This window comes from Merops nubicus, unplaced genomic scaffold, assembly GCF_000691845.1.
Source record: "Merops nubicus isolate BGI_N331 unplaced genomic scaffold, ASM69184v1 scaffold39091, whole genome shotgun sequence".
NCBI lineage: Eukaryota > Metazoa > Chordata > Aves > Coraciiformes > Meropidae > Merops > Merops nubicus.
The window spans coordinates 1,498-15,427 of NW_008589699.1; the positions used below are offsets into that span (position 1 = coordinate 1,498).

Below are 13,930 nucleotides of genomic sequence, written 5' to 3' on the forward strand. Positions count from 1 at the left end.
CTGACTTATGGCCAAGTTATGGGCAGAGCCCCATCACGGATCCTGTGTGGTTTGTGTGCCAGCTGTTGCAGAGCTGCTTTTCCCTGCTTCTCACTTCTCTCTGTGGGCTGCTGAAGGTCCCTCCCCACTCCCTTGGCTGCCCCAGCTCCTGCGGAATGTGTCATTGGCCTGCAGCTCCTTGGACATTGCCTGTGTGCCCCGGTGTCCAAGGAACCCTGCTACTTACACTGTACACACACCAAGAGTCTCCTGTAACCCACCAAGCTGTAGCTGGGGAGTGGCCAGCCCTGCTAGGCACGGGGAAGCCTGTGATGTGCAGAAATCCTGCAAAGCCAGTTGCTCTGCTCTGCTGGTATCAGCTGAAATAAGCAGCTGTTGAAGTGGACTCTACCATGTGTTGGGTCTACGTGGCTGGGCTACTGGTGGCATGCTTAGGTTCTTGCTGGTGGCATAAGAATGGGCACCCACATGTGTCTCTTAGGCCACCTTCTCTTACCCTGTTTTATGGTGGAGAGTGGTCCTTGGAAAGAGAGAGGCAGTATGGAGGTCTGAACAAGGCTCAGAATACTTTTTTTTTTTGGTGGCAATTTTCAGAGACCAGTGACTGTTTACTGAGGACTGGAACACAAAACCTTTACCCAGCTTATCTCTGACTTTTTTTAGTGATTTTCTGGACTGTGTTAGGCTGCTCATATTTACTAAAGCAGAAACTTGCTCCCAGAGCAAGACACTTTTGCCACCTGGAGAGAAAAGAGCAGGTTCAATACCACTGTACACAATTCCAGTGTTTCTCCTGGGGCTGTTTGTGCAGCAGTTCTGCAGGACAGGTAAGAGCAGGCAGTTCATCCTAGTTTAATAGACAGGACAAATGTTTTTAAGGTAGCGTGAAGAGAACTGAATGTAGGTGGCAGGAATTACAAGGAAGGGAGCAGAGGTGATGGGCTGCAGTCGTGTCTGCAGGGGCAGGTTTTGAACCTGGCCTCCTAGATGTGAGGGCTTGCTGAGCAAACGCTCAGATGCTCAGCCATCAGTGTTCCATGGAGCTGAACTGCATAAAGGAACCCAAAAGTTCAGCTGATGCCTACAAGCATCACGCATAAAGGGAGGGCAAGGCCTTCCCTGTCTGTTGTGGGTGGCTGTGCCTCCTTCCCTATGAAGTGCTTGAGATGATTCATCTGCTAAAGGCTGCGGGCAAGAGTTGGCTTGTTTCCGTGCCCGCGATGTACCAGTGTCGTGGCTTTGGCAACGGCCTAAGAGTGTCTGTCAGACTCACTCAGCAGAGGGCTCAGTGTACCAGCACGGGCTGCAGAGGGCCATGCCCTGCAGCGTTACTGGCTTCTGGTCACTGGAGGGTGCTGGTGGCAGGAGTGGTTCAGTGGTTTCTGAAATGCCCCTTCGGCCTCACTCACTGTTCCTAAGTACTCCTCACCAGTGTGAACTCCAGAAGGAGGTCAGGGCAAGCACTGGAAAGGTGGCTGGCATTCTGTGGTCTTTTTTTTTTTTTTTTAGATGGTATCACCCCAGATCAACTGTTTTGCTGCTGGATACAGTATTGTAAGTCCCTCTTTTGTATCACCACCTGAGCAGAAACCACTTGCTGCACCAGCAGGTTTCTGTAGGAGAAACATATCACTCACTTTGCAAGACATCTAATTTGTCTTCTGTTTTGCAGGCTATCACTAAAACTTGTTTCCTGGATTTTTTGGGGTGGTTTTCATGAGCCATGAACTCCATGTTTCATCACCTGCCCTTAAAACAAGGTTTCCTCTTTGACTGGATATTCAGAGCTCCAAATTTCCCTCTGACTGAAAGGGCCAATCACCATAAACCCAGCAGAGCTTTAGGAATTGTCTTCAAACCATTTGGCTGTGTGCAGCTGAATAAATGGAGGTTATTATTCCCTTTCATACTAAGCTGTGAAAATGCATTTGCTCAGTGCTGTTTTTCCTGAGCAACAGAGGCACTCTTCCTAGAGAGAAGGCAGCTTAATCCCACTTGGGTGACAGCTTCAGTGTCCTGAGGCTCCTTGGCTTTTCTTTACCTGCAGGCACAGCTGTGTTCCTGCAGAAGTCGTGTGCACAGAGGGACGAGGAGCCTCACTGCAGCCGTGGTCAGTGCTGTGCACAGACGCCCATTGTTAAACCCAGTTAAGTTCTGGCCTGCCAAGTGCTAACTAGGGGAGGTATAATCTGATTTTTGTCATATGCCACCTGCTCGAGCGAGCAGCCAAGTGCTGCCGCCCTCCCACCAGCAGCAGTCTGTGGCAGACTGTGAACTCTGGGCACAGCCAGACTGGGTGCACATACTCAGTCTTTCCAGTTCCAGAGTCCAGGTGGATTTTCTTCTCCTTGGCCCTTGCCAGGGTGAAGATGTGGGATCACATTGGAAATCTGGCTGCAGTATGGGCCTGAATCTTTCTCTACATTTATTTTTTTTTGCAAGAGTATTCTGATAAAGGAACAGCAGAGCATCCCAGAAATCCTCTTTTCTTAGCAAAAAGGCACCTTTTCTGGTCTGCACGTGCTGAAGCTGCATATGTTGTCTGGGTCTCGGGGAGGGAAAGCAGCACTTGGGTCATTCACTCAAAACGCTTGCCAGTAGTGTGTGAAAGTCACCACTCTTTACCATGAGGCCCTCTAACACAAAATGTTTTGTTTTGTTTTGTTTTCCTGTATCTGTCAGGATTTGGATGCAGAGGTGACAGAGCACTCCTTGTGCAGCCCCTGGTGGGGAACCTTGCAGTGAGAAAAGCTCACAGAGCCAATAGACAGGAGGAAACAAATCAAAGCTGTTTAAAAGCTCATGTACCAGAATTTCCTGTCCCTACAGAAAGAAAGCATCAGCCATGAGGAATCTGGCATCTGAAATATATTTTCACAGTATCTGTCAGTGATGAAAATGGTCAGACCAGTAGGACTGGAGAAGTAAAGTCTTCTATTGTAAATTTATTCTCTTGTCACTATTATCTTTCTGTAATCTAAAACCACAATTGCTCAGGCCAAGTTAATTCAGATTTCAAACCCCCTTTTCCAGAATTCAGGAAGAAGCAGGTCTGTCAGCAGGAGCAGTCTGATGGTGAGATGTGGGAGGCTGCACTTACACTGTGGCCAGCAGGCACAAGCCCTCTGGGCCATCTGCAGTCTGTGCTGTCTGCACTGGAGCTACAGCATATGAAATACCTTTCTCAGGCTGCAGGACTCGATTGCAAAGTTTGTTCTGATAATTTCTCCATAAACAAAGACAAGATTTGCCAAATAGGAAGTAGCTTTTATTTGTTTTGGGTAACTTCAACCCCACTTTCAGAGGAGCAGCAGAAAAATGCATTGCAAGGCACCCTAAGCTCCTCTGTCCAAACCTCAGGAGCTTGTTCTAGTAGGAAGAGCTGTAAGAAAAAGAGAAAAGCATAACCTGTTGATTCAGATAGTTTAATGGTTAAAAACTGCTCTTGTGCTGTTGTTTGAGGTGTACTTTTGCTACCTGCAGGTGGACAGAGCTATGACCTCAAGCCTGGATAGTGGTGGACTGATCTAATGACAGTGAGCCAGAAAAGGCAGGAGAGGATTGATTCATGTGGAGGAAAAGGCTGGCTTAAAGCAGGCAAGGAAAGGATCTATTATTTCCTTCTTGGTGATGGGGGAAGAGAACACTGGTCAGGCTCTGTGATGTTGTTTTTTTGGTATTTTCAGCCAGTAAAACAAAGATTGCCATCTCTTGGTTTAGTCTTTTAGTAACAATATTTCTCCCCCTTTTAAAACCCTCCTCCTTTGCCCATACTGCACAGACTGAGAGAATAAAGCTGAACACTATGTCAGTTCTCTTACTGAGTTTGTCTTCCCACAGCATGGCCAATTTGCATCTGATAGTTCTCAAGCCCTGGAGGTTTCTGTAACTCCCTCCAGGCTGGTAACTACATCACTAAGTTGAGAAACATGAACTTTTCAGGATACAGGTCCTTGCTAGCTACCTGCAATGACACAGTTCTCTTCTGATATCCATTCTCTCTCTGCAGTGTATCTTCCCACACGGGCAGTCCCCAGGGAATGACAGGAGAAGGTGTCAATCAGCATCAGAGTGCTGCAGGTCTGACTTTTGGTGTAGGAACTTGAAGATACCTCTGGAATTTCTCAGCTGAGGAAGCTTACTGCTCAGTGGTGTCCTGGGGAACACATTAAAGTGATCCTAACTCTGTTCCTGCTCTAAGAAAGTCAATTTTAGTATCTAGATCAGCTTAGCAGAAAGAAAAAAAAAAAAAAAAGTAGCTCCTTTGTCTCAGCCTCATATACATGTTGTATATGCTCATTAACATATAGTAATAAACCACACACAGGAAATTTACTGTAATGTTCACTTACTGTAAGTCATTGTCCTAGTGACTTAAAAGTGTGTCATCAGTGGAGGGTCAGGGTGACATGACTTGTTTATCAGTGGTACTGAAGAGACAGGCTGACTCCTCTCCCTCAGGCTCAGCTGCTGAACTAGGGAAGAGGCAGGAATAGGTGTGGGAGGTTTAGTTACTTGGCACATTGCTAAAGCCAAGCCCTCATGGGAAATGTTTTCTTGTTTTTGACCTCCTGGCAATGCTCCTGCACCTTCTCAAAACGCTGGTTCTACTGGCACTAAACCTGCTGCCTCTGTTTTTAACACACCTATGTGATAGGAGTTTCAAGGTGGTGCAGGAGGTGACACAAAGAGCGAGAAGCCCAGTCCCCGTTTCTCTGCTAAGGAGGCATCAATGTCTCTTCCTACATGGAAGAACCTATGTGAACAAACACTCAGTGCAAGGCCCCTGGCTCTGTGTGGAAGCTCTGCTATGACTTAGAGGTGATTTCTGCAAAGGCTTTGGTTGGCAGGACAGCTGGACTATGCAAAATGTGCAGTGACAGCTCTGTGCTTTCTTCGCTACCAAACAGCAGACACCTAATCACTGCAAAGTGGGATCTCCATGAAATGAGAGCAGAATGCAGGTAGGGGTCCTGAACTTACCTTGCTTGGCTTCTGAATGAAACTGTCTCTCCTCGGACCCATAACAGCCAAACCTTTAAATGTGATAAGAATCTTAACTCCCTCTACCTTTTGCATAAATTGGGTGTCTAAGTATCCCTTAGATTCTGTGCTTTACTGACCCCTGCCTGGCATGGATTTGAATCAATAACAAAGCCAAAAAGAACTTTGTGTTGCATCATTACTTGTCCTTGCTTTGCTCCTTGACCTTTTAGCAGATGACTCTGGCATCCTTGCTTCCAACTGTTTTTTACAGTTCTTGTCAAAATATTAATCCAGGACATGTTATATGGTGAGTAGGACTGGGGCGTTTGGAAGGCCCCAACAATTAATCTCCCTCATAGCCAGAAGGAGAGCGATAGATTCATGAAGGTCAGGTCAAAAATTTAGTGTTCTAGTCTGGGCAAGATTCTGTCTTTTACTCCATAAGTGGTTTAATATGGCTTACATTAAGAATCAACAAAAAATGGTTACCTGCTAGTGATGGATCTCCTGTTAGGAGTGTGGAAAATTACATCTATTTATAGCTTGAGTTTACCTCTGAGGGAGACCTATTGCACAGATAGAATTGTATTTCTCTCTTAATTCATCAGCTGTTAGTAATTACATCCTGCATTTTTGCAATGGAAAAAATGAATCTGGCTATTGAAACTGCACTTAAATCGTTGGGGGAGAGGAAATTACAATGCAAATAGTATTGATCTTGTAAACAACTTTAATTCACTACTTCACTATTCATTAATTAAATAGTATCTTCAAAAAACACATTCTGGAAAATGTAGCAGCCACACTGAAAGCAGTGCTGGTCATATTAGCTTAAAGTATCTCCTCTGGCATCTCAGCAGTATTTAATTTGTAAAGGGTTCAGACAGTAAGCAGTTGAGGTTGTCAGCTGACAGCTGAGATGGATGCTGACTTCCCCTCCTTGTGGGAAGGTGTCAGCTTGTACTCTGTGCTTTCAAATAATCTCTTACAAGAGCAGTATTCTTGTTCAGCTTCTATTTTGAACACTTTTTCTAAAAAAAGACAACTGCAGTTCCTCCTGTCTCCTTTTCCTCTTTGCACACTCCACAGTTGCCCACTAGTGGTATGGGATCCTCCAGCAGATATGGTGGATTTCCACATCACCCTCCAGTGCTATAGCCTCAAGTGACTCGGTCAGAATCCATGTGCCTCATTCTTCTCTGGGGAGAGTTACAGGAAAGATTCTCAGATATGGTAGTCTGATAATCCTGTCCCAGTGAAAGCTAAACAAAGCCACCATTTACAATGGCAAGGTAAGGTAGAAAAGGAGTTTTTTTATCATTGTTGTCCTGTTTTCTGCTAAGTGGAGATAGTTTCAGTGAAGAAAATTGGTCAGCTTGACATGTGCGAGGCTTGCTGCCCTCTCCTGGTGCCATCCGCCGCCATGCACTGAATCTCACAGCTGTGCCTTAGGTTGAGGTCTGTCCCTTCTGAGATGATGAGTCCTGCAGGAGTGGAGGGGAGAAGCTGCTTTATAGATGGAATTGATTATTTTAAACAGCACTGCTTTGGTTAGGATCCATTGAGCTGGATTAATTCAAGCAGGCACAGCTTTTGAACTGTCAGCTGCAAAGGCGACAGTGTTGATCAGGGTCTCTGAGTCTGCAGGTGATCCCCTGCAGTCTTCTGACTGTGACAAATGGACTGGAACTCAACACTGCTGAGTCTTCTGGCTACTCTTGCCCAATTTTATGGGAGGGTTAGCACTTGGTGTGCTTTTTGTTTATCATCATGGGAAATGGCATCACGGCCCATCAGAACACACCAGTTACAGATGAAAACTTACAGCCACGTTTTGGTGCACCTTGCATTTTTAGTCAGCACACCTCAGCCTCAGCATTCGATGTGAAGCAGTCTGCTCACCATGTAGGTGACTGACCAGGCAGGTTACTCACCTTGCAGAAATAGTGTGACTCCTGAGAACTACTGCAGCTCAGCTCGTTGGGTCGTGCACAACAATCAAAGGCAGCAGCTCTCCACAGCGGGAATGCAGTTTTAGGGATGCAAAGTGATCTAACCTCGTGGGCCCAATGTTAACAATGGCAATTGGCAGCTGCCTCTCCCGGGCAGCAAGAGCAAACCTGTAACCGGAGTATACCTGCAGGAACACCAGAAGACAGAATTACTGACAGCTTAGGCAAAAGAATTGCTACAGAATGGAGTAAGGGAAGTAAAGCAGTTGCAGTTGGCAGTGGGAGAAGGGACTGTATGTACGTGCTGTGTGAGGCAACTGCACTGAGTTCAGGTAGAAACTTCTTCGTTCAGGAGTGCACAGGAAAGAACAGCTTTTAACCTCTGTTAGTGAAGGATTTGCAGTTTCACAGAAACTTAAACTCCACAGTACATTGAAGGGAAATGTCCTTGTCTTTTAGTAAATCTCTGCAGCAGTTTTTATTAGTTATCAATGGTACTTAAATGCTTCTACTTTGACAGTTCCCACATGGCCCAGCTTAGGTAGTACAAGAATGAACCTAAGACATTTCAATCATTCCTGTACAAAGGATTATAAGCCTAAGAAGTGCAAACTCAAGGAATTTTTCTCCAATATCTTGAAACCAAGAGAAATGCAATCAGGCAGCCTTGGTATTATCTTGTTCTGGGAGGTGTTAGAGTAGGGTTTTTTAATGTAACAGAGCTTGTTCCTGGAAAAACTTCTCACACAAACTCTATGCCAAAAGCTTCCATGGGTGAAACAACAGGTTTCTAAACTACCTTACGTTATAGATAAGAGGCCAATGGAGAAAACACATTGTGATACAAATCCTAAGCAGCAAGCAGAGATATTCCTGCTCTCTTATTGAGAATTTAGTTAGGATTTATTTGTCCTAAAACCTGGTATTCCTCAGTGTGTGCCATGAGGCCTAGAAAGCTGCCAAAGGCTAAAAAAATCAAGTAAAAAAATGTGGGCTGGTGATCTCTGCAGGACTGAATTGTATCAGGCTTTATGGTCAGCTGTGAACCTACAGTGTACTGATGGAGGAGGTAGCAGAGAGAGGTCTGAATGGGGCTATTGAGAGCAGGGAAGTAGGCTAGCAATGGAGTGACAGGACAGCCCAGACAGGCCAACCGTGAAGCCAGACTGCAACCACAGTAAAAATAAAACACAGAGAAGCTCTGGAGAGGCTGCTCTGATGCATATACAATTAGCAACCCTAAACTGTGGAACCAAGGATTGTTGCAGGCAGAGCAGCACAGAAATAGGAATGCAGTGTGGGAGGAAGAGCTTCTCACCTGCATAGAGGATCCTGCCACCAGCATGGAGTCTGATTCCGCTAGGCGCTGGTGCACAAAATTCACTTTTTCCCGGCTCACTGTGTCTCCAAAGAATGTTACGTCAGGCTTCAGGATCCCACCACATTTCTGGCAGGCTGGGACCTGGAAATGGCGCACCTGCTCGTCCGTCAGGAAGACATCCCCATCTGGAGCCACACCAAATGCTTCAGCTTTCCAGGCAGGGTTCAGAGCTTCAAAGTGCTTCTGAAGCTCAGAGCGCAAGATTTGGTCTCCACAGGCCAGGCAGAAAACCCTGAAATTCAGAGCAAAGTCTTAACATAAAGTTTCATCACAGTTGCAGATCTGAAGTCTGTAACTCGTCCCTTAGAAGGCCTAGCAGGTCTGTCATCATTATCCACATTTATTTACCAAACAGTACAGGTCAAGGAGCTGTCTTTCTACCTCCTATCATTGCTTTATAGGAATGCTCCAGGGGAAGCACTTTGAACCTTCCCTCCCAGTTCAGGTTATGCTTTTCATCTGGAAACTTTGGGTGATCACAGCCAGGCTGTGGTGGCCCTTCTTCAGTCCATTTATCCTGTGCATTTCTGGCACTCTGCTTAGCCCTGGATAACCCTTGCATCCTCAGGGTCCCCTTGTCCTCTCCTGTAAGAGGACATTTGCTGTAGCAAGGAAAGGGGAAATTCTGATGCAAGCTCCAAGGAAGATGATCTAAATGACGCTTGAAAAAACTTGAGTGGTGTTCCTGTTTCTTAAATAGTGCAGACAGCACTGTTTTGAGGTCTTTATCTTCATCCTAGCCCAACACCACCTTCAGCCGTGCCATCTTCAGGAACAGAGCTTTGACATCTCGCACCTTTCTCAGCAGCTCACGCTGCACCTGCCTGTCAGTCACCCTGAAGGAGCTGCTGGAGGATTAAGCACCCCCTCCACCACAGAGAGCGAGAGTACCTGTGCGTGCAGCCGTGCAGCTCCGTCACCCGCCGGCTCCCGGCTTTGCTGTGCAGGGCATCCACGTTCTGGGTCACCAGCCAGTGCAGCTTCCCCACCTTCTCCCAGTCTCTCAGTACCAGGTGTGCTGTGTTTGGCTGGTGAGAGGAGAACTGGGGCCAGCCCACGAAGTTCCTCGCCCAGTAGCGCTGGCGGGCGCTGGCGCTGCGGATGAAGTGGGCGTGCTGGAGCGGGCGCCGGTCCGTCCGGGCGTAGAGCCCCACGCCCTCCGAGCGGTAATCCGGGATCCCCGACTCCGTCGAGACGCCAGCCCCCGTCACCACAAAGAGCCTCCTGGCCTTAGAGACAAAGTGCTGCAGCTTCTCGACTTCCACGGGATCCGGGGGAAGACAGGCCGGTACGAAAGCCAGGTTTGGAGAGGGTCCGGATGCAGAGTGGGATCTGAAATGGTGGAATCTGAGGGCTCTGCAAACTCCAGACAGCTTCCTGGCAGAGAACATGTTCAGCTAAAAGCCAAGAAAGAACACATGGCAGGTAAAAGAAAATGAAGAGCGTGTCCTTAATCCCATTTTTTGGCGGATTATCTAGAAAATTATGCTGATAAATATTCTTTGCTCTTTTTCCTTTCTAGTAAAAAACACAAATTATTTTGGAAATGTTGACTAAAGGACAACACTCGTGTGTCCCTTTGACAGAGGGCAAATCTGAGGATGGCTCAGGGTACAAGGACAAAGTTAGCACCCCTGACTTGCAGGATTCCTGCTCTTCTCTCCTGGTATGAAGGATGGCTGCCCACAAGGACTTTTAGAGAGCCCAGAAAGACCTAACCATGCAAAGTCCTTCCCAGGTATGTGCAACGGGGCAGAGAAGAAACACAGGGAAGGCCAAGCACCCTTCCCCAGAGGCACTGTCTGGCCAGAAGAGACCTTTGCTCTGCTTTCTTTAGCATTCTGCCTGCTCCAAATCAGTCCTTTCTGCTTACCCCATCTTCTTCAAACATTGTAGGAAGGGAGAGAAAAAACCTTGAAATGTTGCTTTTCCAGGACAAAGGCATTGCCTGGAGTTACTCCTGTGGGCTTTTTTTATAAAGGCCTTGTGCAGAACAGGCCTTGAAATGGGACTGAAGGTTGTTAGGACACTGCCTAAATGCCTCTGGCACCTCCTCCGTTGTGGCTGCCCCCTCCCCAGAGTCAGTGGAGAGGTGTGTGTGCTGGGGTACTGCTTTGCTTCTCCAGCAGGAACAGGGGGCTTTGCTGAGAGGGAAGGGGTCACCCAGATGTGTGATCTGGGGGGCAGAAACAGCTGCCTGGCAGGTAGGAACGGGAGGGATACCGTGCTGTAAGGGAGGAATGGCGTGCCCTCCTGGCACAGGCAGGATGGCTTTGCTGACAGGTAGCCAGCCTGGAACTGTGTGCAGGACCTCTTGTGACAGTGCATTGGTTTGGACTTTGATTTTGTTTGGTCCTTCTAGCAGACTGCAGCTCTCCTTTCTCCATTTCACTATTTTAAAACTAATTTTTCTGTGCCTCTTTATGGTTTTGCATACACAGTACAAAAGATTTGAAAGAAACGTTACTGGGAATTGACTGTCTGGTGTTTCTCCCTCCCTCCAGCCCCTTAGCAAGGGGGCTTGTATGAGATCTGGAAGAAAAACTTTAATTACTGATTAAAAGGAAAGATCTCTAAAGAGTGATTGCAGCAGGCCCCAGATAATCCAGTGCTTAAAGCTTGCTTGGTAACGTGGGACATTTGGTGCAGGTTCATGTCCACTCACACTTCCATCCTCACCATCACAAACTACTGGGAGGATGCCTAAGGGGAGTGGGTCTCACTGGGAGCCCTTAGCCAGCCCAAGCAGATCCCTTTCCCATATTAGAGGCAGTGGTTTGAAGGAGGGCTCTGTGCAGCTTCTTAGCTCTGAAAAACCAAAGCACCAGGGCAGTTTTGTAAATGCTGCCCACAGGAAACTTGCAGTGCCTGAGAGATCTGTGGCAGCACCAGAAAGTCAGAGGTATTCAAGTGTGAGCTCATTTGTCTAAAAGGCTGGTGCCAAAGCACTTCTGACTACCTGTGGTTCACTGCCAGGATGGTTTTTAGACTCCTGCTGCATCTAAACGCCTTTGCCTCAAGTCCCTGGTCCCCCTCAAGTACCAGTTCTTACAGGAAATGGAGCAATATTTAAATACACTTGAAGTTTGGGTGTTCAGCTGTAAATATCGTGCTAGTAAACTGATGCAAGTGGCAAAGTGATCTGCCTCAGTTAATCTCCAGTTCTCAAGGCTTTCTGTCCTTATCAGTTGAATTATAGGGAGGACTGGATTCCCTCCATAGCCTGAATTACTTTTTCAATCTAAGCAGTAGATTCTGTTTGTGATGATTTTTGCCTTGTTTTCCTGTTTAGCAGGAGTTGTGTTGGTCACTCCCTCTGAAGAGGTTTGGTTTTCCATATGAATTAATTCAAGGGACAAAGTCTCCCAATAACCTGTAATTTGCTTTGAGAACACTGCTGTCACAATGCTCCCCAAAGGCTGTTAAACCATTTTGACAGTATTTAAATTGCTTTAACTGATGAGAATCCTCCATTCCTGTTCATGATCATCAAAAGCTCTCAGAAGGAAATGCTCTGAGGGGGGAGTTAAATGGAGATATAATATGGAGTGGCCCACAAGAGACAGGAGACAGTGGTAGTCCCAGCAGCAAAAAGAAAGCTAGGTTTGAGAGCTGCTGTGAAGCAGCAGTGTAGGAGAGAAATGTACAGAGCATTTCCTGTGAAATGCAAAGCTGCTTTTAAAATTGAAGTGCCCAGGTTAAAAAATAACCACCACTTTACATAATATACAAACCCCCCTGACTGTACCGACCGAGATCCCAGGCGAGGGTTTGCTGTTAACACACATCCAAGATGCTCCCCAGCAAGAGCTCGGCCAAGTTCAAGGCAGAAGATAAACAGCTTTCTAGAAATGGTCACAGGCCAGAAACTCAGGGGGCCAGCCACGTCGTGCGACATAACGCTGCTGCAAGAGTGACGTGGGGAGGGGGGAGAGCCGAACTGAACGCGCCTGACCCCTGACAGAGGGCGAATAACGCTGGGAAACTTACCCTGGTAGTGCTGCCGGCCGGCAGCGGAAGGGGCAGGAGAGGTTTCTTCTGGGAAATGTAGTTCGCGAAGCGCTTACGCCCCAAACATAAAGACTACAATTCCCAGGCTTCAAAGGAAAAAAAACAAAAAAAAAACAAAACCCAAACGACCAAACCCCGAGTTCCTGACACCTGATAAAGTCAAGCTGAGAACACCAAGAGCTTCAGAGCTGCCCTCGAGGAAACAAGAATAAAATCAGATTTGATACAAATGCGACCAATAGCTTTGATAAAATGCATTGTAGATGGTCGTCTTTATGAAATGCATTTTCTGGTCGCTGGTACTGACAGATTTTAGGCTTAAAATGTGATGAAAGGAATAATGGAAGAAAATCCCACTAAGGAATTCTTATAGCTCAAGAATTCCTGAGATGTAAATAGTTGGTGGCTACAGCAGCACACCGAGCTGATGGGTTTGCCTGGTTCTGCATTCTGCCTTTGGTATCTACCTTTAGCCCCAAGAGAGGTGGACCTGTCTAGCAGTCCTGATGTTCAGAGTGAAGCATGTTTGGGAGGACAGGAAAAGCTTTGGGAGACAGGTGTGGGAAGGGCCCACGGCAGCATTGCTGCACAGATAATGACAGTCTGGTCCATTGCACTGCAGCTGGTGTGGCTGGGCAAACCCACGAGGTCAGTGTGGGATCATCGATCTCTGTTCAGCTTTCAGAGAAGGCATGGAGGAAAAATGAGAGGGCCATGCTTTCTGTCATCTGGGTGGACATCTCCTAAGGCATGGTCAGACACCCTCAGCCACTTCAGGATTGAATTTATTGCCACCAAAGGGCTTGCACCAGTTGTGCAGTTCACCAGCTCCTTCTTGGGCTCTGTTTTTTGCCTTGTCCACTATTGCTTCACTGGAGGTGGGTCTGTGCTGGCGAGCTGACCCAGGGAGACCTGGCAGAAGAGCGCAGGGAGTGCTGGGGTGGAGCGACCACCTCTCCACGGGAAGAGCTAATGGATCAGTGTGACCCAGCATTGCAAAACCGCACACTCCAGCGCCTCGTTGAGCGACTCCTTCCATCCTTCCCCGCTGGTCCTTCCCAGCCAGGCAGGGGTGGCTACTTGTGGTGACTTCTTCGAGTCCGTGTGTGCACGTGGCCCGTGGTGCTTTGTGGAGCTGACACCACGCAGCTAGTTTCCAAACCCAGGGTGGTGCTCACCTTGCTGCCCCGTGTGCCCTGGCAGGGACTGTGCCCCGCTGCTTGCCACAGGTCGTGGTCTCCATAATCCCACAGTAAGCGCTAGGAATTGCCTAGCAATAAGGAGTTTGGTTTGGGTTTTTTTCCCCAAGGATTCGTATTTTTGAGCAGAACAAAGAAATTGGAGGAGGTCCAGACCATGTGGTGCTAGGTGCTCACCTATGTTACACACAGCGGGCTCCTTCTAATAATCCCAGCTGCCTCCCAGCGCGTTCCCCAAACAGCTCGTGCTCCCTGGCCCAAATCACGGCAGGAATCGTTAACCCGTTTCTCCAGCCTCTTACCGTTATTTCACCGCGGGGCGGGGGCCGCGCCGCCCTGCGCGCTCCTTCCGGGGGAAAACGCAGCGATTTTGGGGCAGCTCATTTCCATAGCGCCCTCCC

General features: G+C 47.6%; 1 protein-coding gene across 1 annotated transcript; it reads right to left on the reverse strand.

Annotated features, from left to right (window-relative positions):
* Nucleotides 1-6,958: 6,958 nt before the first annotated feature.
* SIRT4 (sirtuin 4) lies at nucleotides 6,959-9,651 on the reverse strand (the record flags this gene model as incomplete). Its single annotated transcript, XM_008949673.1, has 3 exons — nucleotides 6,959-7,123; nucleotides 8,257-8,551; nucleotides 9,211-9,651. Coding segments are annotated over 3 exons (901 nt in total), but the record flags the coding sequence as incomplete, so codon positions are not given.
* Nucleotides 9,652-13,930: the final 4,279 nt, after the last annotated feature.